The sequence below is a fragment of the Cnephaeus nilssonii genome (assembly GCF_951640355.1).
Source record: "Cnephaeus nilssonii genome assembly, chromosome: 6".
Classification (NCBI taxonomy): Eukaryota; Metazoa; Chordata; class Mammalia; order Chiroptera; family Vespertilionidae; genus Cnephaeus; species Cnephaeus nilssonii.
The window spans coordinates 96,195,510-96,220,740 of record NC_137077.1 but is presented as its reverse complement, the minus strand read 5'-3'; the positions used below and the strand labels follow the sequence as shown (position 1 = coordinate 96,220,740).

Here is a 25,231-nt window from a genome sequence, read left to right as displayed (position 1 = left end):
ATCTTACTGACAAAACCCATCTTGAGCAGTGACTCTTAAGTTAAAAATGAAACAAAACAAAACAAAACAAAACGGAGAATCCACATGTTAACACCTGACCCCAACCCCAAACCCAACTGTGGTGTTTCTTAAGTATGGGTTCTTCCCTAGTTAGTACCAAAAAGATAAATGCTGCTTTAATTTTTAAAATCAAGTGGAATCATTACACCATAATGAATTTTGGATATAAAGCAAAGGAATCAGTTTTCATCTTTTCCCACATTATCCGTATTTATTAAGCATTTTCCACAAACATCACCTGCATGCAAGGCCCAGACCCTCAAACCAAAACTGACTTGGAAACCACAGACCTATTTGTTAAAAAACTGTTACAGTTTTACAATATTAAATAAAAATAACCAGTTTCCCAAACTCCTCAACCACATGCGCTTTTATCATTTCTAAAGATGTGGAAATCATACTGGCTCTGTGACTAGATTCCAAGGAGGGTCAGGCCACCGTGCTTGCCTTCCACACAGCCTCCCTGCCCTGAGACCAGTAAGTAAATCCACATCTAAATAGAAAGCTCACTTGTGGGTCTATCTTTCTCCCCTAAACTCCTTGCTCCAGGCCTATCACTCTTTGCTCTCTCTGAAGTGTTGGACCAAGGGGGTATACGGGGACTCTCTCTCTGCCCCTGTACCCTAGCCCTGCTGCTACCCAGCTTCCCTTGCAAGATGTCTTCCTCAGAGGGAAGAGGTGCAGGTTGAAGAAAGGATGTGCGATGGGGATGTGGCTGTGCTAAGCAGATTAACAAAGAAAGAGGAGGAAGAGAAGGAGGAGGAGGGGCTTGGATTATTCAGGGGCATCTATGTCACCGGGTCTTTGAAACCTCCTTTCAATTATTTCTAAAATATTAAGGCAGAAACCTGAATCAAAATGGCTCTGTTCCTGTCAGATAGTAGCATCCCTTTAGCTGGCCTGCCATGTGTTGGAGGGTGTTCCAATTAGTATAGTTTTTCCTTTTGAAGAGTTGGTTTCTCTAAAGAGGTCCCTGGTTAGGGAGTTCTGGGACCTGCACAACAGTGGCAGACTTACAGAAACCTGTCCCTTCTCCCCAAGGTCAGCCAGCGTTACCCCACCGACCCCAACAGGCACAGGGCCTGGAGAGCGCATCTCCCCTCCCGTCAGGGTGGGCGCCGCCGTTCCTGCCCCAGCAAACCGCCAGCGCCCGTGGTCCTCACCGGGGGCCCCAGGCCCGCTCCCTCCTCTGTGAGTGGGTGGTCAACGCCACTGACAAGGAAGAGACCCCACTTCTCACCGGTGTTCCTGCGGCCGCAGGGGTGCCACACTGGAGGGCTGCGGCGAGGCACTCAGGCCTGGGGGCAACCGGCCTTCTCGGGCCGCAGCAGGAGCCGCCGGCGGCACCGCTCCCCCGGGGGGCGGCGGCGGCGGCAGCGCCAGCAGCTCCTCGCCCGAGGTCACCGCGCAGTCCTGCTCGGGCTCTGTGTCCCCGCCACTCCCAGCGGCTGTCCCGCAGCCGCGCTTCTTGTCCTCCTCTTTTTTCCACTTCATGCGGCGATTTTGGAACCAGATCTTGATGTGTCTCTCGGTCAAGTTCAGCATGACGGCCAGCTCTACCCTGCGCGGCCGGGAGATGTACTTGTTGAACAGGAACTCCTTCTCCAGCTCCAGCAGCTGCGCGCGCGTGTAGGCCGTGCGCGTCCGCTTGTTCTCCTCGGGCTCTGCCGCGTAGGCGCTGCCTGCGGGACACAGGACGTGAGTGTGGTCCCCCGACCCCGGCTCGCCTTCTGCGGGAGGGGGCGGGGGTGAAAGCTCTTAGGGACCCTGCGGTGGGCTCTCTCAACAAGTGGTTCTTGAACGGGTTCCCTTAACTTGCGTTTGTATTGATGCCGATTAAAATGTACATAATAGATTTCTAAATCTATTTAATTCTACAAAGGCAATAAAATGACTTTAATACAGAACTAAAAAAACCAAAACACTGTCTGCCAATGACCCACAAGAAAAATACATTTCGGACCACTACCCAGTTCATACAGATATAGAACTGAAACAAACATTTTTCAGGACATAAAACCAACTTTTACCACATACGATGCTATCTAAGTTTTTCTATTAATTACTATTTCGTTTTTTCAAAGAAAGGTCTCAACCCAGTAAACTGATTTCATCACCCACTAACAGGTGTAACGCTCAGTTTGAAAAACCTTTAGCTAATACAAATCTGAAAAACCTCGAGTTAATACAGCAACATCCATATATCCATATATTGTTATATCTGACCGTAATATTAGTTCTCTCTGTAGTTATAGAGAGGGCCAGTAAATTTCCTGTAATTGTCCTCATTTTAACTTGGGCTGGGCCCCTGTCCTGGAAAAGAAGAGAAACTATTCTGGGCCTCTAAGAAGGTCTCTGTCAGCCCCCGCCTGGGTCTGGATCCCAAATCCTGTTTGCAGGGAGGCTCAGAGGCCTGAACTGAATCCCGCTCGGCACTGGAGGGGATGGGGTGGCTGGCGTCAAGGGCTCCCAGTTCTAAGCAGGGTGAGAAGCAACAGTCCGGCCTGACCCTGTAGATCAGCTCACAACCGGTGTTTGCCGCCCGCGCTCCTTGAGGTCCTGTGCTTTTCCTTTCTGTTTGAGATACTGCCTGCGCACGGGGCGAGTTCCACCAAAACGCCGGGAAAGGCTAAGTCTGTCCGTGTTGGGGCAGAGGTCTGAAACGGCGCTCCCGGGCCTGTTGGCGAGGCCTTAGGGAGTTGAAAAGCTGGTGGTGTGCGTGTCTGTGGAGGAGGGTTAATGACACAATGGAACCTGCCGGGTTTCCCGGGGCTAAATGTTGGCTCCCAGCAGCCAGGGCGGAGGCTGGGCCTGAGTCAGCGAAGGACGCTTGCTCGCTTCAGGGCATCTCTGGGTCTTGCACTCCCAAGCCTTCCTTGGCCTGGGAGGGAAGCATGGAGGAATATTTCAAGCCTTTGAAAAGGCCCTCCAAGGTTCTCAGATTCCACCCACAGCCTCTCCAGGGCCCTCTTCTGTGGGAGGGCTGTGAAGGCTGCGCTGGGCCGCTACCCCGGGAGACAGATGCTTAGGAGAGTTGGCAGGAGATGGGGGTGGAGGCTATTGGTGCTGTTATTGGGAAGATGGCAACAGGAGAGCTGGCCAGTGAGGCTGAGACAGTTCACGTTTTAGGTCATTTTTTTGGAAGTTACTGTTGTTAGTCTTCATAACTGCATTACGAACAAAAGCCCTTTGGTCATTCTGCCTCCCAGGGGCTTGGAACCCACCAGGAGTGGGCAGGCCGGTTCCCTGCCCCTGGAAGTTTGGCTCCTTTGAAAATTTCCCCTGGGAGAACCCCCTTCCCAGGCAGCTTCCCGGAAAGAGGGGTCTGGGCGCCTTCCCCGCCGGCTGAGCCCGCAAAGGGCAGAGGGCGAAGGCAGAGGCACCCAGCCCCGAGCTCCAGCCTGAGGATGCCACCTTCCCAGGCCCCTCGCTGCTGGGACAAGGCCGCTGCTTTTCCTGCGGGTTTTCCTTTCTGGCTTCTTGGGTCCGCTGGAGCCCACGCTGCACCAGAGCTAGGGGAACACTCCTGCGGAGGCGGGTGGGGAATGTGGCCCAGCTCAGGGCCTCCCTCGCCTTTTCCCGGAGGAAGCCGCCGGGAGCGCGGGGAAGGCCAGAAACTCGTGTTCCCCGCGCCCTTCGGGAAGGGAGCACAGCTTCCTCAGGAGACTACAGACTGAGAGCCTCCTCCCCCCACAGAGAAGGATAGAAGGACGAGGTCTTCCTGCCTACACCCCCTCGCCCCCCCCCAAACTCCAGCCCTGGGCCCAGCCGCTGGGGACGGGTGTGCAGAAGCGGCGGGTTTCGCAGGAGGTGGGGAAGGCTGGGCTCAGTGGGGGCCCTGTCCTGCCTCAGGACCCGCCCCGGCCTTACACTCAGCTTCCGAGAAAAGTGAAGCAGGAGAGGCGAGCCCCGAGGACCCTGGGCGAGCCCGGACCCCCCAAAGTCCTGCTTGGCTGTGCCAAGGTCAGGGTCAGGTAGGGCCGGCCAGACTCCGGGATGGGGGGGGGGAGGGGCTCCAGCTGAGTCTGTCCCCCTACTCTCGTGAGTTGGGAGGAAAGAAAAGTCAACTATTTGCCATGCAGGTGTGACCAGAAGTGGCTGCGACACGATAACATTGTGTGGCGGGGGCGGCACGGGCCGCGCCGGAAACCTCGGCCAGGTTGGGGCGGGGAAGGAGCCCGGTCTGCTCGGCTCTGAGCCCCCGGCTCCAGGGAGCCTTTCTGCTGCCGCCGCGGACCGGGGCTCCCTGTGCCCGCACTGGCTGAGCTGAAAGAGCATCTCCTGCCTCAAACGGACTTCCAGGAAGCAGCGCGGGGAGAGAGAGCCCTTCACGCGCTTCCGTCTGGTCAAAAGGGAAATTAGCATCGCGGGCGCCTGGCCCAGCGGCCTGGCTCCTCGGTGAGCGGCCGTCCTCGGCCTCGCGGGGAGCCCCCGCCTTGCCTCGACCCCTGCCTGCAGCCTCCCCGCAACTCCGGCCTCTGGACCTCGCCGCTTCCCTCCGTCTCCTGGGTGCCCGAGGCGGCCGCCGTCCTGCAGCGAAGCCCACAGGCTCTGGGCCCAAGCGGGCCGAGACCCGAAGGCGCGCTCCTGCCGCTCAGAGGTACCCAACCCAGCTCGGCTTCCTCCACGCGGACGCCCGGGAGTCCGGGGCGGGCGGATCCCCGGCTGGAGGGGGATCCCCGGGTCCGAAGCCTTGAGTTCGGCCAGGCGGGCGTAGGCTCTCTGGGAGGGGCGCTGGGAGCACTGGGCCCCCGGAGTTGAGCGTACAGACCGGGAAGGGATTTAAGCTCCCAGCAGGAGAGCTGAGAAGCAAAGACGCTCCAAACTGGACCAGAAAAGCGCGTCCATGCGGTCTGGCCTCGTGGCTCCCGGCTACTTTAGTCCGACCCCGGGTTATCCGTAGGGGCCGGGGACAGGGGCGCGGAGAGGTGCTGCGGAGTGCTCGGAGGAGGGGGCAGCCGGGAGAGAGCGGTGAGGACCGGGAGGCCGGACCCAAGCTTACCTGCCCACTGGCCTTTCCACGCGTGCGCCTTGGTGGACTTCATCCACGGGAAAGGCAGCTGGACGCGGCTGGGCTCCTCCAGGGCGCCTGGCGCGGCCGCGTCCGGGAAAGGCCCGGAGGGCGGGTGGGGGAGCGCGAGCTGAGCGGGGAGGTGGTGGTGGAGGTGTGCCACCGTGGGGTCCTCCGCCAGCGGGGGCACCTCGTACGGGGAGATGTCTGGCGGGCTGCCCTGCTCCAGCGCGCCCAGGGCGCTGGGGAACGGAGGCGGCGGCGGCGGGGGCTGGCGGCCCATGTACAGGCACGCGGGGGGGCTGGCGCTGAACTCGGGCGCCGGGCCCCGCTGGAACGCGCACGTGTCCTTGTAAAGGTGCGCGGCCGCGTAGTATTGCTCTTCGCCGTTCATGGCTGCCACCCGGGCGCGGGGACCCCGAGCGGGGGACTGGAGCCGGGGACTCGGAGCTGGGCAGCTCTCCCGCCGCCGGCGCCACCCCTACTCTTTTTGACAGCTCCGCTCGGCTCCGGGAGAGGACCCGCTGCCGGAGGGGCCTCGCGGGCCGGCGGCCCCGCCATAGGCTCCGCCGTGGCCCACGTGGCTCGGCCGGGGGCTGTTATTGGCCGCCCGACGGCCTTAAGAAGCGGGGCCCGGGTCCCCGCGAGCGCCGCCGCTGTTTCGATTTTCTCTCCCAGCGGCGTTCACTGCACACACCTCAGGCCAAAGAGGGGCGCGCAGGGAAAATCTTAGCACTCTCTTCCGTTATAGAAAGTTTCATCAGATTTGAAACGACCTATTTTCCTTGTATGTTTGATAATGTTCATAATATATTAGTAAATATATTTCTACATGATGAGGCTGTACACTTAAACTTGTTCGGGAATATGGTCACCAAAGCGTACAGATCCCAGCTCTGAAGGTCAGAAGCAGTTCGTTCTATTTTATCTGCGCGTTTCGCACACAGCCACCAAGGGCTCCGGGAGCTCACACACCCAGATCCAGCATTCGTTGTGTGTTTTTATCGGTGGCTGTGCTGTGGAACTTCTGAAGAATAAACTAACGTCTGAAGCATCCACGGTGGCTTTTTAATTTAGAAAATCATTAGGCATTGTTAAGTTTGACAAATTGGGACTCATTTGGTCAGCTCAGAATGGTTTCTTAACGTGGCAGGGGGGAGAAGTAGCGTCCCCTCTTGTGGCTGAGAGACGGGGGCAGGGGGTTGACTCTTGACAGCTCTCCACCGATCCGGATCCGGACGATCCGGGCCCGCGGGGGGCCACCGGCTGGAGACGCACCAGGAGAGGTGGGCAGTGTTTACAAAAGCAATAAAAGCGTTTTTATGACAACGACAGCTTTTGGCTGCCACCGGCTGGGTAGCTTCTGGGCACTCTGGGGCCCTGACTTAAATAGTGACGCTGTTTTTGCGGCCCGAGGGTGCGGACTGACTCTCTCCGGCTCTCGGCGGCACCCACCCCGCGCCTGGGCTTGACCAACGCCTCCGATCATTTTGCCCTGAGGGTGGGTCCTGGGCGGCCTCAGACTGGGTCCTGCCGAAATGAACACATTCCTGGAACCACAACGTTGGGTTTTAGAAAAACTAGACACCTTTGCAGAAAAGCCCAGGCAAGAGGGAGCGCGAAGCACACGGAGCCAGCAAGAGAGAAATCACTTCGATGTGACCTTTCCAAAGCACTAACTAATCCATCCTTTAACAGGTATATCTTTTTTTTTTTTTTTTTTTTTTTTTTTTTTAATTTCTTTATTGATTAAGGTGTCACATATTTGTCCTCATCCCCCCATTCCCATCCCACACCCCTCCCCTTGGATGCCCCAACCCTCTGTTGAACTTAAGCATTGGTTAGGCTCATATGCATGCACACAAGACCTTTGGTTGATCTCTCCCCCCTCCCCCCACCCTCCCCTATCCTCCCTCTGAGGCCCGATAGTCCGATCGATGCCTCCTTGTTTCTGGTTCTGTTCTTGTTCATCAGTCTATGTTGTTCATCATTTCCCCTAGATGGGCGAAATCATGTGTCACTATAGATATACTTATAGGAATTGAATGTGCGACGAGCAATAATAGTTATGCTGACAGGCAAATGAATCAGTCTGTAGTGAGTTTCTTTCTGGACCAACAGTTCTTTTGAGACCCAATATCAATGTCCACCGGTTCCCTATGAGTACATGTCGGCACTGACCCCTCAGCTCTGGATGGTGGACAAATGGTGGTAATGCAGGTCCGACTCCCTCTGGTTTGGTCTCGGCTGGACCCAGGGGCACTGCTTCACCCGGATCCAGGGGCCCACGGCCTCACCTGGACCCGGGGCCAGGCTCACCCGGATCCAGGGGCCCGCGGCCTCGCCCGGTCCCGGGGCCCAGGGCTCACCCGGCTCCAGGGGCCCGCGGCCTCGCCCGGACCCGGGGCCCAGGGCTCACCCGGCTCCAGGGGCCCGCGGCCTCGCCCGGACCCGGGGCCCAGGGCTCACCCGGCTCCAGGGGCCCGCGGCCTCGCCCGGACCCGGGGCCCAGGGCTCACCCGGCTCCAGGGGCCCGCGGCCTCGCCCGGACCCGGGGCCCAGGGCTCACCCGGCTCCAGGGGCCCGCGGCCTCGCCCGGACCCGGGGCCCAGGGCTCACCCGGCTCCAGGGGCCCGCGGCCTCGCCCGGACCCGGGGCCCAGGGCTCACCCGGCTCCAGGGGCCCGCGGCCTCGCCCGGACCCGGGGCCCAGGGCTCACCCGGCTCCAGGGGCCCGCGGCCTCGCCCGGACCCGGGGCCCAGGGCTCACCCGGCTCCAGGGGCCCGCGGCCTCGCCCGGACCCGGGGCCCAGGGCTCACCCGGCTCCAGGGGCCCGCGGCCTCGCCCGGACCCGGGGCCCAGGGCTCATTAACAGGTATATCTTAATATATTTCTCCTGTAAGAAATATTTGTGTTTTAGTTTTTTAAAAAATTGATTGGAGAGAGGGAGAGAGAGAGAGGAAGGAAGGAAGGAAGGAGAGAGAGAGAGAGAGAGAGAGAGAGAGAGAGAGAGAGAGAGGAAGGAAGGGGGAGAGAGAGAGAGAGAGAGAGAGAGAGAGAGAGAGAGGAAGGAAGGGGGAGAGAGAGAGAGAGAGAGAGAGAGAGAGAGAGAGAGGAAGGAAGGGGGAGAGAGAGAGAGAGAGAGAGAGAGAGAGAGAGAGAGAGAGATCTGTTGGCTCCTGCGGTGCCCCGACGGGGATGGAGCCGCAGCCCCTTGGTGTACAGGAGGACGCTCCAATCCACGGAGCGCGCCGGCCCGGGCAGACACGTGTGTTTTAAATGCACACGGACTGAGTGCACTAAACAAAAACCCAGGTGGGATTTGACTTCTCTGCAGAGACCTTTTAGATGCTGGTGTCATCTCAGAATTGTGCTCTGTGTCGAGTGGTCCGCGTGAGTCTGGGAATTCGCGTAGGTGGGTGGGGGGTGGGTGGGGAGTTTCAGGGATTTCTTTAGGGAAAAGGACCACCTGCCGGGGGGGGGGGGGGCAGGGACTGAAAGGCTGTGGGACCTGCGCACCTAATCTCCGCAAGCCCCCAGTCAAAGAGTTCATTGTCCTTGGAGTCAGGAAGCGAGGAGGACCCGACGCTATCGCCCGAGCCGCGAGTGGCTACTTCGATCGGGAGCGCAGGGCCGCGGCGTGTTGACCCTCAGAGATAATCTGCCCGGTCGCTGTGGGTCGACTTGGCGACGCGGTTATGAGCCGGCGGCGGCGAGCTCCGCTCGGGACAAAGATCGGCCGCTCTCCCCCTCCCCTTCTTCGGTCTTCTGGTCCCCCCTCCTCCCCGCGGCGACAGGCCGCGCCCCCCTCCCCGCCTCCGGCCGCCCCGCAGCCCCCTCTCTGGCTGTCGGCCTCAGCTGCCACCCTCGACCCAGAGTGTTTACTTTGCACTTCTCGCTAATTGCACGTTTCTGTAAATTGGTCTCCATTTCGATGCTTCATTTGCTCCCATTTACTGTTTTTGCTCGGCCCTGCGGAAAGAAAAGAGGCGCTCAGCGGAAAGCAAACCCACTCACCGCGCAGGAGGGCGAAGCGCCGGGAACCGCGGCGCTGAAGGTGCGCGTTCTCCCCTTCCCAGTGGCTATCTTGCTCGCTACCTACAGAAGCGACCCAGGAAGCAAGATCTAACAGCCAGTCGGTGTTACTGTTCGGTGGGACAAAGCTAATTATACCGGGTTGGCTAATTACAACCTACATTCACATAGAAAGACCTCAGCCCCTGGAGCCCTCGCTAAGCAAGGCCCCGCGCTGTTGTCTCCTTGCATGTGGCTCCTGGGATCATAAAATCGTCAAGCCCATTCCAGGTGAAATGCGTTTCCGCTCCGCATCCCCGCTGACGCCTGCGCCGCTTTCACCTCCCACTGGCCCAGCGCGTCACAGAGCCATTAGCCGAGCGCCTGCCTTCCCGAGCCATTTAACAGCAGCTCTTATGGATAAACAAACAAGAAAGGCTGTAAACCAATTACAGTGTGGACAGTGAAAAAGTCGTTTATTAGCAGAACGTCCTGATAGCCCTCGCTGATGTTGGAGGTCTCCTCTACCCTCTTCCCGCTTAGAGTCCTTCCCGCGTGCGGTTCCGCCTGGAGAACACTGGCCGCCTTGTTCTCGTCTTCCTCTGCGGTTCCTCAAGCACGCCAAGGGCTGAATTTGCCTTGGTGTTAAGAATTTTTAAGCCATCTTATCCCAGGATAAAGGAAAAAACAAACAAACAAAAAAACACCAGATGAACCTTAACTCCAAGGATATGTTTATAAGGAATTTATTTTATTAGATCATATTTGTTTTTATAATTAATTTGCTGTTAAAATACAAATTAGATTATATCCTGAGTTGAAACACTAACGCGAACGATGTGATGTATGTAATGCGAATATTCCCATCATTTCCCTTGCATTTTGGCAGCTAGCCTTTCCTTCAGTGGGCACTTGGCAGGCCGCTTTTATTCCCCAGGGCGAATGATCCATCCCTCCTCCTGCTGTGGGAGTTCCTCAAGAGTCTGGGACAAACCTACCTCATTCAGGAAAAAGGACCTATTAAAGGCTCTCCACTGACTTCTAGGGCAAAACAATCCAGCAAAAATAAGTGGAAATCAGTTTCCAGAAAATTCAGCCACCCTCTATTCCCTCCCCCCCACCCCCAGCTGTGTAGATGAATGCAGCCTAAAAATCTAATTTACGTGGCACTTGTCTTGCTCTCTACCTCACTGGCTTTCTCTGTCCAGAGCACACAGCGGGCCCCAGGCTGTGTGCTGTTTACCTTCACTCCGGAGCGGGACTCCTAGATACCAGCCCCTGTGTCTTTTTTTGCTTGTTTGTTCCATCCTCTGCGGCTCCCAGTTTACTTTGCAGCTGAAAGGAAAGTGTGAAAGGAAGTAAAGACTCCAAAGGGTCTAAAAAGCCCCCAGCGTGTCCCTTCTCTGGAATCACTATGGCCATCCTTGCCCTTCTGGACCCATCCCTTCCACCTGCTCTTACCCAGGCTCCCATCTGAGCTCCACCATCCAGATACACAGTCTCCAGAAATCCCAACCTTTATCATTTCCCTCCTAGTCTTAGTCCCGGGTAAACTCCCAGCTTCCATCCAACTTCCCTTCTTTGCTTTCCACCCTCCTCCCATCACCATTTCCTGTGACTAATCCTTTGTTTTCCAGGGAACCATTTCTTACCTCCAGGTTCCTGCCGAAGCCCAAAGAAGACTTGACCCACACTTCACAGTCACTCCAGCTGCCTTCCTAACCCATCCTGCCTTTCACAGGGTTTATTAGTTGAAGGACGAATATTTTCAATAATATATTTATTTTATTTTTTGAAAAAATTTTTTTAGAGAGGGGAGGGGAGAGGGAGAGAGAAACATCCATGTGAGAGCAATCTGCTGCCTCTTGCACGCCCCTGTCTTGGGATCCAGTCCACAACCTGTGCGTGTGCCCTGACTGGGAATTCAGCCGGCAGGGATGACGTCCAGCTAACTGAGCCACACCAGCCAGGGCTTCGATACTATTTCTGATGAAACACGTACACAGCCCTTCCTGTGTGACTATCTGCAACCCCTTTGAGGGACAGAAACCCAGTAGTAAAAATATGTTTGGCTTTGGTGGGTGACGGAAAGCTCTTGGGAACTGTATATAGCCCTCTCCCGAATCTCTCTCTGTCCTGCACAAGCTGTGTGTCCCCTGACAGGTTATATCAGTCCACTAAGCTTCTCTGTCCTTATTTGTAAAGTGGACACAACATACTGCCCATAAGGGAGATCCACTGCATTCAGTAATAACAGCACACAAATGGAGCCAGGCTTTGTTTCAAGCATTTTACATATGTTAATCCTCATTAAAATGCTGTGAGGTAGATACTCTTAATTCCACTTTGCTGTGGAGGAAATAGGCATAGAAATGCAATTTGCCCAGAATCACACAGCTAACAAATGGCAGAGCCTAGATCCCAGCTGAGGTTTTAGGATTCATTTTCTTGAATGTGAGACTATACTATCTTTGTAGTAGGTAGTCAAGACATTTTAAAAATGTTGTTTTTGTGAGAATTCAGTGAGATAAAATGTCTCATGTTCTTGGCACTCCGTAGGCACTCAATAAATGGTCATCTCTTTCTTTCTCCCATAACATTACCTTCAATGCATCTACAAGCATTTAGTGATTGTTGGTCATCCTTGCATACAAGAGCACTGGGTTGCTATAGCCCTATGTTTTAGGGGAATATGCCCCAAAGTGTTTAAAGAGGGAGGGGCTGCGAGAGCTGGATGGCATTCTCCCAAGCCAGCCCTCCACACACCACAGAGAAACAGGTGCAGGGGCTTCTTTTCTACAGCTAGGAAAGCTGGCTAAAAAGGCTCGAAGGGTGAACTAATCACATCCCCATGGGATTAGTTATCCTAGTAGGTGTGGAATCCAGCATCTGAGCTGTGTCTTACAGCCAGAGACCACTCCCACTGCATTTTCTATGCTTCCTCCACTCCCCTGGTTAAAGATGAGGCTATTGCCATAAATCCAGGAGAAACCCTCAAATAGTCAGGAGAGAAGGGAATGATTCTAGTGTCTGGGTTGGAGCAGGGTGGAATCCTGCTCCATTCCTGCTTTCTCCAGGTTGCGAAGGTGGTCACGTGCAACCCTGGTTTTCCTTGTGGAGATGCAGGAACACCTTCTTCAAAGTGAGTCCTCTGAGTGTCCCTATATCTCAGACCCACACAAAAGTGTTGAAATTAGAAATCTGTGGGAATTAAAGTGGGAGAATTAGCTCCAAACTCAGAAGGGCACCACTGAAGGCCCTCACTCTGGACTTTCTAGCATGAATCCGTTCCCTTTTTTGCAGTGAATTAAGTAAAGGCTCATTGTTTGACTGTGGTGTCAACTTCAGTGAATTTTTCTATTTGTAATTTTTCCTATGGCAGAGATATCTTACCAGTATATTGTTGTGCTGAATTTGAATACATTTATTTTGTGTATTTTCTCCAATTACACATTATAACACATTTACCTTTATAGGCAAATGTCACAAAGTTACAGACTCCTACTATCAATGAAATAACCTGGAGTAGAGTTTCTGAAGTGTGATTGTTGGACCATGTGTGTCAAGATCATTGGGATGCTTGTGGTGAACAATATGTAGTATAGACAAATATTGAATTATGATGTTGTATACCTGAAATGTATAATCCTTTATACCAATTTTACCACAATAAAAAAATCACTGGTATTCTTATAAAATGCAAATTCCTGAGCCTAATCCCATACCTACTGAATAACCCTATGTAGGGTGTGGTGCATTTAAATATGCATTTAAACAAACCCTAGGTCATTCTCATGCCCACTACAAATTGAGAACAACAACAACAACAATAAAAAATAAACAATGAAATTATAATTTATTTGATATGTGAAGACTCATTGATACTCTTAAAGAATAAACGTGAAACATGGGAATTCAAATAAAAATATACTTCTATGTCATAAGGTTGTGAATAAACCAAATAACTCATATACTTATAGGCATAGCCCATGGACACGGGCAATAGGGTAGTGAAGACGTGGGGGTAGGTGGGTAGGGGTTGGGAGGAGAGTGGTAAAGGGGGAGGGAAATGGGAGATATCTGTAATACTATCCTATATAATAAAGAGCTAATATGCAAATGGTCATCATGCCCTCGCACCCTCACGCCCTCGTGCCCTCGCGCTGGGGCCAGGGGACCTGAGGCCGGGCCGGAGGACCTGAGTCTGTGCTGCCTACCTGGCAGGGCTTGACGGGGGACCTGAGGCTGTGCCCCCACCCAGCAGAGCTTGACAGGGGACCTAAGGCTGCGCCCCCCCCCTGCCTGTGGGGCTTGACGGGGGTGGGGCCGGCTGGGTCTGGGTCTCCCGTGATTTCGAGGTGCGTGCGGGTGGACGGGGACTTGACTCTAGGTCCTGCGGCGCGCCCAGGCTCTGACAGGAGGGAGATTTTCATATACATTTTACTAATTTTCTTTCATCTCTGACACTTCTATTATAAAGGGCAAATAGCAATATTAAAATATTTCCTCTAATTAATCCCCTTTTAATGTGCACAAATTTTGTGCACTAGGCCACTAGTCAATAATAAAAAGTATATTTAAAAAGTTTGTGAGATTTAAATGAAGAAATGTATGGAAAAATGCCTAAGTCAGTGCAGAAAACATCATTATTTTCCCCTCTTTCTATCCATCCTCCACCCCTCCTTTTTGGCAACCATCAGCTTGTTCTCTATATTTATGAGTCTGTTTCTGTTTTGTTTGTTTTTTAGATTTCACATGTAAGTGAAAATATATGGTATTTGTCTTTCTCTGTCTGACTTAATTTACTTAGCATGATACCTTCTAGGTCCATCCATGTTGTTGCAAATGGTAAGATTTCATTCTTTTTTATTGCTGAGTAATATTTCATTGTATATATGTACCACATCTTATTTATCCATTCATCTATGGATAGACACCTCGGTTGCTTTTATATCTTGGTTATTGTAGATAATGCTTCAATGAACATGGGGTGCATATGTCTTTTTGAATTAGTGTTTTAGGTTTCTTCTGATAAATACCCAGAAATGGAATCCCTGGGTCATATGGTAATTCTATTTTTAATTTTTGAGACCTTTCCATACTGTTCCCCATAGTGGCTGCACCAATTTACAATCCCACCAATTTACAATCCCATATCTTGCCAGCATTTGTTACTTGTTTTTAGAGAGAAAGGAAGGGAAAGGGAGAGAGAAAGAGAAAAACATCGATGTGAGAGAGAAGCATTGATTAGCTGCCTCCCACATACCCCTGACTGGGGATTGAATATGCAGCCTGACCAGTAATTTGGTGCACTGGAGGATGCCCAACCAACTGAGCCACACCAGCCAGAGCTGTTGATTTTATTTATTTACTTACTTACTTTATTTATTTATGGTGATAGTTATTCTGACAGGTGTGAGGTTGTATCTTACTGTTTGTTTGTTTTGTTTTTAGAGAGGGAAGAAGGGGGAGTGAGAGAAACATCAATTGGTTGCCTCTTGTACACTCCCATCAGGGATTGAACCCAAAACCTAAGTATGTGCTCTGACAGGGAATTGAACCTTCGACCGTTCAATGCATGGGATGATGCTCCAACCAACAGAGACACACAATCAGCAAGAGCCTTGCTGCAGTTTTAATATAGATTTCCCTGATGATTAGTGATGGTGAGCACCTTTTCATATGTCTGTTTGCCATCTGTATATCCTCTTTGGAGAAATATCTATTCAGGTCCTCCACCCAGTATGTAATTGGATTTTTTGGGGGTGTTAAGTTGTATGATTTTCTTATATATTTTGGATATTAACCTCTTATCAAAAATATCATTTGAAAATATCTTCTACCATTCAGTAGGTTGTCTTTTTTCCCCCAGTAGGTTATCTTTTCATTTTGTTGATGGTTTCCTTCACTGTGCAAAAACTTTTTAGTTTAATGTAACCCTACTTGTTTATCTTGCTTTTGCTTTTCTTGCCTAAGGAGACATATCTAAAAATTGCTAAGACCAATGACAAAAGTTTACTGCCTATGTTTTCTTCTAGTTTTATGTCTTCAGGTCTTACTTGAGTCTTTAATCCATTTTGAATTTATTTTTGATTATGGTGTAAGAAAGTGGTCCAGTTTCATTTTTTGCATGTATCTGTCCAGGTTTCCCAATAGCACTTACTGAAGAGACCGTTTTTGCCCCATTGCATATACTTGCCTCATTTAACGTAGATTAATTGACCATATAAGCAAGGATTTATTTCTGGACTCTATTGCATTCCATTGATATATATATCAACTAGAAGCCCGGTGCATGAAATTCATGCACGGCGGGGGGTTGTCCCTCAGCCCAGCCTGTACCCTCTCCAATCTGGGACTCCTGGAGGGATGTCTGACTGCCCGTTTAGGCCCAATCCTGGTGGGATCGGGCCTAAACGGGCAGTCGGACATCCCTCTCACAATCCAGGACTGCTGGCTCCCAACTGCTTGCCTGCCTGCCTTCCTGATTGCCCCTAACCGCTTCTGCCTGCCAGCCTGATCACCCCCTAACCACTCCGCTGCCAGCCTGGTTGATGCTTAACTGCTCCCCTGCCAGCCTGTTTGCCCCCAACTTCCCTCCTCTGCCGGCCTGGTCACCCCTAACTGCCCTCTCCTGCAGGGTTGATCACCTCCAACTGCCCTCCCTTGCAAGCCTGGTCCCTCCCAACTGCCCTCCCTTGCAGGCCGGGTGCCTCCCAACTGCCCTCTCCTGCTGGCCATCTTGTGGTGGCCATCTTGTGTCCACATGGGGGCAGGATCTTTGACCACATGGGGGCAGCTATATTGTGTGTTGCAGTGATGATCAATCTGTATATTATTCTTTTATTAGATAAGATAGAGGCCTGGTGCATGGGTGGGGGCCAGCTGGTTTGCCCTGAAGGGTGTCACAGATAAGGGTGGGGGTTCCCTTGGGGTGTGGGGCGGCCTGAGCGAGGGGCCTGTGGTGGTTTGCAGGCCGGCCACGCCCCCTGGCAACCCAAGGGGAGGCCCTGGTATCTGGAATTTATTTTCCTTCTACAATTGAAACTTTGTAGCCTGGAGCAGAGCCAAGCCTGGGGCTCCGGCAGCCATTTCTGTGGCAGTTAATTCACCTTCTACAATTGAAACTTTGTAGCCTTAAGTGGGTGGGCCCGGCCAGGGTGTGCGGAAAGCTTTGCTTCCCCTGTTGCCACCAGCAACCCTGGCCTGCTCTCTCAAGCTCCATTCTGCCGCCATTTGTTTGAATTTGTTTACCTTCTATAATTGAAACTTTGTAGCTTGAGTGGAGGCTTAGGCCTGCAACGGCTATGGAAAGCTTGGCTTACTCTGTTACCTGGGAAACCTTGCTCTCTGTGGCTGTAGCCATCTTGGATTGGGGTTAATTTGCATACTTGCCCTGATTGGCTGGTGGGTGTGGCTTTGGCTGGTGGGCGTGGCTTATGTAGCGGAGTGATGGTTAATTTGCATATTACCATTTTATTAGAGAGGATGCTACAAAGTATAGTCCCATACAACAAACGGTTGCTGGTTTGATTTATGTATGGTACTATTTTGTTTATTATAGCTTTGTAGTATAGTTTGAAATCAGGGGACATGAAACCTCCTATTTTATTCTTTTTCAAGATTTCTTTGGCTTTTTGGGGTCCTTTGTGGTTCCATATAAGTTTTATGATTAGTTGTTATAGTTCTGAGAAGAATACCATTGGTATTTTAGTAGGGATTACATTGAATCTGTAGATTGCTTTAGGTAGTAAGGACATTTTAACAATATTAATCCTGCCAATCCATGAACATGGCATTATCCTTTCATTTATTTGTATCCTCTTCAGTTTCTTTCATCAATGTCTTACAGGTTTCAGAGTACAGGATTTCCCCCTTCTTGGCTAACTTTATTCGTAGGCATTTTATGCTTTTTGATTCAACTATAAGTGGGATTGTTTTATTAATTTCTACTTCCAATTTGTTGTTATTGGTGAAGAGAAACTCAACAGATTTCTGTATATTGATTCTGTTTATTGATTTTACAGAATTCATTTATTAGTTCTAATAGTTTTTTGGTGGAGTCTAACAAGCATGTTATTTCAATCTCTACAGGGGAAAACATATAAATCCTGAACATTTTTATAGTAGGTTATAAATCCAAAACACTTTCATAGATTTTCTTTCCTCTCTTATGCATCCATTTTTTAAAAATCTTCACCAGAAGATATATTTTTGTTGATTTTGAGAGAGAGAGGAAAGGAGAGAGAGAAACATTGATGTGAGAGAAACATCAATTGGTTGCCTCCCATATGCACTTACCTGGGGATGGAACCTGCAACCTAGGTATGTGCCCTGACTGGAAATCAAACCAGCAACCGTTTGTTGTATGGGACTATACTCCAACCAACTGAGCCACCCACCCAGGGCTTACACATCCATTCTTTATGTGACTAAGGATTTAGAAAGTTCAGCTGGATCTTATTTTATTTTTGTGCTTACTCCCACTGAACTATTTAGAAACAGTGAGACTCTCCTTGGGCTGTTAATGTGGCTCCAATGTAGGTTCAGAGAAGTTGAGCTGAGCATTTCCAGCCACAGTAGCTAACACATTAGGGCAAATAAAGGGAGGCAATAAAACAAAAGCAAATTGATTCATCTCCTGGCGGTACCATTAACTTGTGTCTTAATGCCATACTCTCTCTACCCTGAACATGACCAAATAGCTTCCTTTAAAGGTAAATGAATTTTATATAATTTGCAGCTAATTCCATTTAATTCTGCCCACATGAGCATGTGATAAGGGAATGTTAGACTGGTTAACAATAACAGGCTAAAAGGGGCATTCAGGAGGAGGCCAATATTTGATTTCCAAGTGCTCTGGCTCAGCGCTGAGAAATCCAGATTATTATGAGTGTGTTGGTTTCTTGGTTATTTGCTTTCTGTTCTCCTAGCTCCTGAGTAAAGGGCAGTGAGAAAACACTAGGATCCCATCTGTCACAATGAGGCCAGTTACCACAATAACAGCTACTCCTTTTTATAAAATCATTCTTGTTCTGACAAACTCCCTTTGGACTGCAGGGAATCAGGAAGAGTAAAAATAATAGAATCAATAACAACTTTGTTATCTAGTAACTTAAACAACCCTCGTCTGCTGGGATGGCAGAACACGCTCTCTTATCTTGGAAACAGGAAAACTTTCTGGATAGGAAACTGTTTTTCACAAAATGTTTCTAACTGGATTAGGTGCCTAGAGAAAGTGCCTAAGGTAGGAATCATGCCAAATTCTAATCATTTAGACACAATATTTTAAAGCACGAAAAAGAATTTGCCTCTTTAAATCTAATACATATTATTTCTTCTTTTTATTTAAGAGAACATCAATGGTTGCACAATTATTTGAATGTTGAAAACCTTAATTGGAAAATTCTCATTTGAATATATGCATCATCTGGTCAACTTGGTTTTTGTTCCTATATCAGTATTTTTCTATATCAGTACTTGCCTCACACAGTGCTCTTCTGAGAGCTTTCATAATGCATGCCCGAGTCTTCAAAGTCAAGAAATGCTCCATCTAAAAAATAGCAGGGTTTGATTAGGTTATCCCATGTTTATCTCTTTGCCTGTAAATATTGATGTCTTAGTTCAAGAGTCATGAAATATATCTTGGTTTGAAGAGAACTATCTCTCCCACAGTGCAGGTGTTCATAACAACAACTAACTAGATAATACACACACCACAGAGATTGTCCTGTCTGACTGATTCATTTAGATAACTGAAGGGAAATAGAAACTGAAAAACTTAAAAAATCAAGTTCGTCTATCTTTACTGCTCCAATTTATACCCAAGTTCATCATTCATAGGCTGGCTTCCAGTACAGATTCAATCATTCACATTTACTCTAACACCTTACATAACACCTTCCTTAAAGTCTGGACATAGACGGCTACCGATAATAATTTGTATTCTATGTATATAAAATAAAATAAAATAAAATAAAATAAAATAAAATAAAATAAAATAATATTATCTATGCATCCCAGACTTTATGGCCAGCCTGAATATAAACTAACCTGATTTCCATTGGTATTTCTTGGGAAAGAGGCACCTAAAATTCAATTTAGGGAAAGAAAATCTTTTCTCTTTTTACTAATGCTGTATTGTAAAACATAATCAATCAGCGTTGTCTACTTCATTTACAAAGCAATTTATTAGACTCTGCCAACATAGTCACAGTCAAGCCTTGAAGTTTCTAAAAGTTGGAGTTAGAGATTGTTACGAATCCAGATAAATAGCAGTGTTTTCTTACCTTCCCAGCAAATTGTGACAGGTGATAACAAAAAGGCAAACAAAAGTCTCTAACCCCTACCCTGGTGTTATCTGTCTCCTGGCTTGTAACTACACAGAATTTGGAGTTTTCTCAAGAGAGTAGAGTGACACTATTTACCTTTTTGTATTTATATGACTAGTAGCCAAACTTATATATAATAACTAAAGAAATTCATTAAGGAAAAATACTTACTGGGAAACCTTCAAAATTTCCCCTTTTTCTGCTGCTGCATTTCCTTATAAACCTCTTCCCTGCAAGCCCTAGTGCCATTTTTAAAGAGCATACAATCATATTTCATCCACTATTTATAATACTCTAGGACTTTGGTTCTGATTATTGCTTGATATGAGGATAGAAAAGAACTGGAGATGGTTTATGTACATTTCAGCTGAAAAAAATTGAAAAATGTTGAGTGGTGTTTCAATGAATTTTTTCAGTATGTTGGGAAAAGGGCAGTGGAATCGTCTTGAAAAGAGGTACATAGGCACATGGCATGGCCAGTTCCTCATTCCTCATTGAATTCAAGCTCCCTTTTCTCAAAAAGGTACTTGAAAAGATACAATTTTGTTCTGTTTAACTTCTATAAAAAACACTAATTAGGGCAATACAAGCAACTAGCACCTCAGCACCAAATTTTGCACACAACCCTCATGACTATCAAGTTACTGGATGTTTCACAAATTTCATTTTCTTTCACTTACCTTCTCCATTCCTAAACAGCCTGAAAGCACAGGGCTTCAGTTTATACCAAGGAGTCATTATAATTTTTCCTCATTTGATGCCTGGGAGGAAAACATTGTACTACGATAGGTGAGAAGTGATTCTAAAGCCATAGCTCTGACTTTGTGGTTTTAGTCAAATGGCTCTTTGAGGTTATCATGAATGCTATGAATCATCTCTCCAGAAACACACACGTGTGTCAGCACACAAAATTCAACATACGATTTTAAGAAATTCAGTCTCCTGGGTCCTCAGCCCACCAGTTGCCATCCTTCACACAGCACAGTTTCCCTGCATCCAATCCATGCCAAACTTGTGTTTTTCATCTTCACTTGTGGAGTTTGGGTTGATGGTACTTTGCACTATCTGGAACTTTACAAAAGTTGCTTCCTTGTAAATATTCACAATGGCCATTGTTTGTTTATTTGATTGGATACTCATGCTAGGTACAGTGGATTTATACAATGGGTAATTATTCCTCAAATTTCTGACGGTAGGCACTTTCTCTGGAAGGATAATAAGCATAATGAGGTCAAATGGTGAGTTTGGAAGAGGTAAAATTATAATTCTAAGATTTATTGGAAATTCATAGACTTACAGGTACATTGAACTGTGGCATTGGTTCATTGCCGTAATGGTAGTTGGACTTAAGATTATTTTTCCCTTCCTCCCTTCAATAAATTCTTGTCTAATTATCTACTCTGTGTCAGGTACTATGACAGGCTTTGGGGATATAAAAAAGACATGATCTTTATCCTGGAGGTCTTGGATTCTAGCATTGGGAAGAAAGCATGCACATAAAAACACACACAGAACTCCATGTGCCCTGAAAAGTGTGGTTCTCCTTCTTCTTAGTGGAAGCTTATGAACACATTGCTCAGATTGAGACAGTCTGGCTTTTTCTTCAGGCCAAGTTTTCAGTTATTTGGTATGACCTCATCACTTACTAGTAGTTTGACTTTGGACTTTCAGCTGACCAGTGCTTCAAATTTCTCATGTACCAAACGACAGCTCAGTGAATGATTAAAAGCATAGACTCTGGAGCTGGACTGTCCTGGTTTGGATCTCAGCATCACTGCTTATGAGTTGGGTGACCTTGAGTAAGTTCTTTTAACCTCTCTGTACCTTAGTTCCTTCTTCTATAAAATGGGGATATGTTAATACCACCTAGCGTTGTGACCCGTAAGTTAATGTGTGGAAAGCACTCCAAAAAGAACACGTATATAGAGTGCCTAGGTTGTCCTTCCCCTTCTTCTTTCCTTGCTACCGACCTTCCTTCCTTTCCTCCTCCATATTCCATAAATATCTATGGAATGCCTACTCTGTGCCACACACTATGGTAGGTATAGGGGATGCCATAGTAAAGAGGTAACCTCTGCTTTAAAAACCCCTCTAGTCTAGTAGGGAGTCAGGCAACTAGAGAGGAAATTTAAATGCAATTAGATGATCTCTGTGATAGACACAAATGTAGGCTATGGTGGGAACACCATGGCAAGGGCACACCCCCAAATCTAGGGGTGCTTTCCTTCTTACTTTATTAATTCCCTCGCTAAGGCACATGCCTTCAGCTCCTTTAGGATTTTTCTCACAGAGTTTTCTTTTTTTAAGAAATTACAAAAGGGGGGAGGGTGTGTTTTTTGCACCCTCCCCTCGGCAGTTACCTCACAGGGTTTTATAACTTTCATGTGTGTTTTATATTATTTTAATTTCTCAATGTTTTGTTATTATAGTTACTGTCAATGAAATATCATCTTCCATCATGGATTCCACCTGGCTTGAGACTTTCCTTTAAAGTCATTTTGCCTTTCTCCTTTCCACTGTTTTCTTGAATTCTATGAATTCATTAACTTTGTGTCTTCTAAAAAAGAAATTGCTGTAAATTGAGCCATGTTCTAGGAACAACCTTGTTAATTACTGGGCTGAGGGTGGCGTTGACTGAGTGCTTACTGCTGACTCCTGAGCTCACCTCTGCAGGAAGATAAGAAGGGAGTGGAAGGCAGCAGGAAAGATCTGTTTCTCTGAAATGATAAGGAAACAAGTGTGAGAGGAAGCTCACCCACGTACAGATGTCTTAGCCGTACTTACCTGAGTGCCCAGCTTGTGCATATCAGGTATATCTAACAGGATGAAAGTGATCAATGATTTAGGAATACAAATCTGACAACATGGAGTATGAACAAGAATACACTAGACGAAAGTAGTTAGAACAGTTCTGAGGCTGCTAAAGAGTGGTTGAAAAATGAGAACATGTAATTTAGAATCATACTGGAAATGGAGAAAGAAGGGAAAATCCAGAATTTAACAGGAAAAGACTATAGGACTTGGTGACCTGTTGGATAAGAACGAAAGGAAAAGGTGTAGGAGTTGGGAACCAATATTTGTTGAGAGCTTACTTTGTGCGAGGTCCTGGGCTGGGCCCTTTGTCCATAGGGTCTCATTTACATTTTATAACATTCCTCTGAGTTTAGTATTATTACTCCCATATTCATATTGAAGAAGCAGAGGTTCAGAAAGATTGATTAGCTTTCCCCAAATCATATGATTAGTAATTGATTGAGTCATATATTCATCCAGAATGTCTGATTCCAAAATCTATGCTTTTTTTATTTCTAAGATGGTTTCAAGGCTGATAGTTTGGGAGACTGAAAAAAATGATAAGAGGGCATTAATAGAAGGGCCAGTTTTTGTGGAAAGGTAATGTATAGTCCTATTTGAATATGCTGAGTTTGGGGTGAAGGTGGGGCACCTAAATTGAAGGGCCTTATAGGCATTTGGAGATGAAGGTCTGAGTGAAAGAGCAGGGCTGGGCATGTGGATTAGCTAGAGACCTCAGTGTTGATTGGTTTATTGAAAGATTGGATGTAAAAAGGAAAGAGTGGCATGGATAATTATTTTTCTCTAATCTTCACCAGAGGAACTTATTTCACTGCGTCTGAAGAGAGAGATAGAGAGAGAGAGAGAGAGAGAGAGAGAGAGAGAGAGAGAGAGAGCAAAGAAGAAGAAGGAGGAGGGGGGGAGGGGAGAGAGAACAGAGAGAAACATTGATTGGCTGCATCTCAAGGGATTGAACAGGCAACCTAGTATGTGCCCTGACTGGGAATCAAACCCATAACCCTTTGGTACATAGGTCAACGCTCTAACACACTGAGCCAACTGACCTGGGTGATAAATTCTTGAGGGTATCTCCAAGTAGGGGGCAGAAAAGAGAAAAGGGAATCAGTAAAGTGAGAAAAGAAAAGTTCATGGCACCGTGATTTGGTAGAAAAACAGTTCTCATGCTTCAGTATAGAAAAGTGAAACAAGACATCAGGTTCCAGGTTGTCAATCATGATTCAAGAAAGTCATTTAAGAGTTCTGAGTAGCCTAGAGCACTATCCAATCTCAGTGCAAGTACCACAATTCATCTAATGTCCTTGATTTCTTCTTAATTCCAATATCCACAAGGTTCCCAATTTCTGTCCACTCTGCTGGTTTTTAAAAAATCTTTATTGTTTAAAGTATTAATATGTCCCCCCACCCTTTTTTTTTCTTCACTCTGCCTCTTAAATTGCTACTGAATTGGCCTTTCCTTAGTATCTTTGGCCACTTCTTTAGTGAAGATTGAGTCTCATTTGGGCTGTTGTGACAGGTGTCCACCAAGGCTCTCAGCTGCCTATTTCTTCACTAGATGTGTACTTTTTACCAGAGTTATTTTTCCTACAATATGAATTTTGTAATTTTCCCAATCTAAAAATAGATTTTTCTCCACTGTCTATAAAGTCAAATTCCTTAGCAAAGCCCAATGAGTCCTTTAATTTGGCACCAACCCTATCTTTAAGATGCCCTTTTCACAAAGCACCCCATATTAAGTCAAATGGCCCAGCATCTGCTGGCATCCTCCCCTCACAGCATCACAGCTACTGCCTAGGTCAGCCTGCTTTTGTGCTTGTTCCTGGCAAACTTCTATTTATCGTTTAAAGGCCAGCAACATGGAAAGTAGCATAAAAAGGATATTGGGATAAAGCAGAAAATAGTATTAGATTAAAATTTAAAACCGAGGCATAAGACACCTGTGATCCATGCTAATATGGTTATCATAAGAGAAACACATAAGAAGATCCACTATATTTTTCTATTTTCTTGTTAGATTTCTCAGGTTGTATTCACTTCTGGGATGCTGATATCCACAAAAAAGTTTTCCCCTTTGTTTCCATTGTCTTCTCATCTGAGAAAAACCACTTATTGTGATGAGCAGTTGTCCTCCTCAATCTTTGCTCAGGCCTTTGTTGAATGGTGGGTGCCCTTATTATTCTCTGATCCTTAGAATGAGTCCTGAAGGCTTGGATGGTAAACAGACAGATTTTGTACTTGACTGTTTCCTGGAGTCCAGGATGGTGCTACAGATGATCAATACACATGCTATGACACAGGAACTGAACTGGGAAAACGTGAGAAAACAAAAAAGCTGAAATGGTGCATTGCAGTTAGAGCCATGAGACCTGTATTTCAGACTTAACCCTGATACCTGGTGGCTATGATCTAAAGAGACAGTTATTTAAAGGTGGGTGTGGGTGGAATGTCTGGGACATAGAATCTAGCAGGAGTTTCCAACGTGGCACCTGCAGGATCAGCCATTAGCAAGACATTTGGTGGAAGACCGTCCCAACCCCTGAAGAAAGTATTTGACACTCAAGCATCTGGTGACCTTCATGAGGAATTAGTTAAAGCTGCTGCCCGTGGATGTGTTACTAAGGCAGATTTGCTAAAAAGAGCACATACGGGCTTAAGCTGTGTTTCCAACTGTCAGTAAATTTAGCTGAGTGTAAGAGTATTTAGACAACCACCAGAAGCCAGGAGGACCGTAGTATGGTTTCTCCCTCAGAGCCTCCAGAGGAAACCAACCCTGCTGATCCCTTGCTGACACTCCTGAGCAGTGAGAGAATATATTTCTGTTGTTTTAAGCCACCTAGTCTGTGGTGATTTATAATGTTAGCCCTAGGAAATGAATAGAGACAAATCTCGTTTTTCTTACCCATGGAATAATGATGATAATGATGATGATGGTAATGATAAAATAGCAATAATAATAATATTACCTCATGTGGTTGTTGTGAGGACTAAAATAAAAATTGTTTAT

The 25,231-nt window shown here is 47.7% G+C and overlaps 1 protein-coding gene across 1 annotated transcript; it reads right to left on the bottom strand.

The window, feature by feature from the left end:
- Positions 1-260: 260 nt before the first annotated feature.
- PDX1 (pancreatic and duodenal homeobox 1) lies at positions 261-5,785 on the bottom strand. Its single transcript, XM_079775292.1, has 2 exons — positions 5,063-5,785; positions 261-1,742 (listed from the first exon to the last, which is right to left on the bottom strand). The coding sequence occupies exons 1-2, from the start codon at positions 5,463-5,465 to the stop codon at positions 1,297-1,299; spliced, it is 849 nt and encodes a 282-aa protein (XP_079631418.1). The 5' UTR covers positions 5,466-5,785; the 3' UTR covers positions 261-1,296.
- Between the last annotated feature and the right edge of the window lie 19,446 nt (positions 5,786-25,231).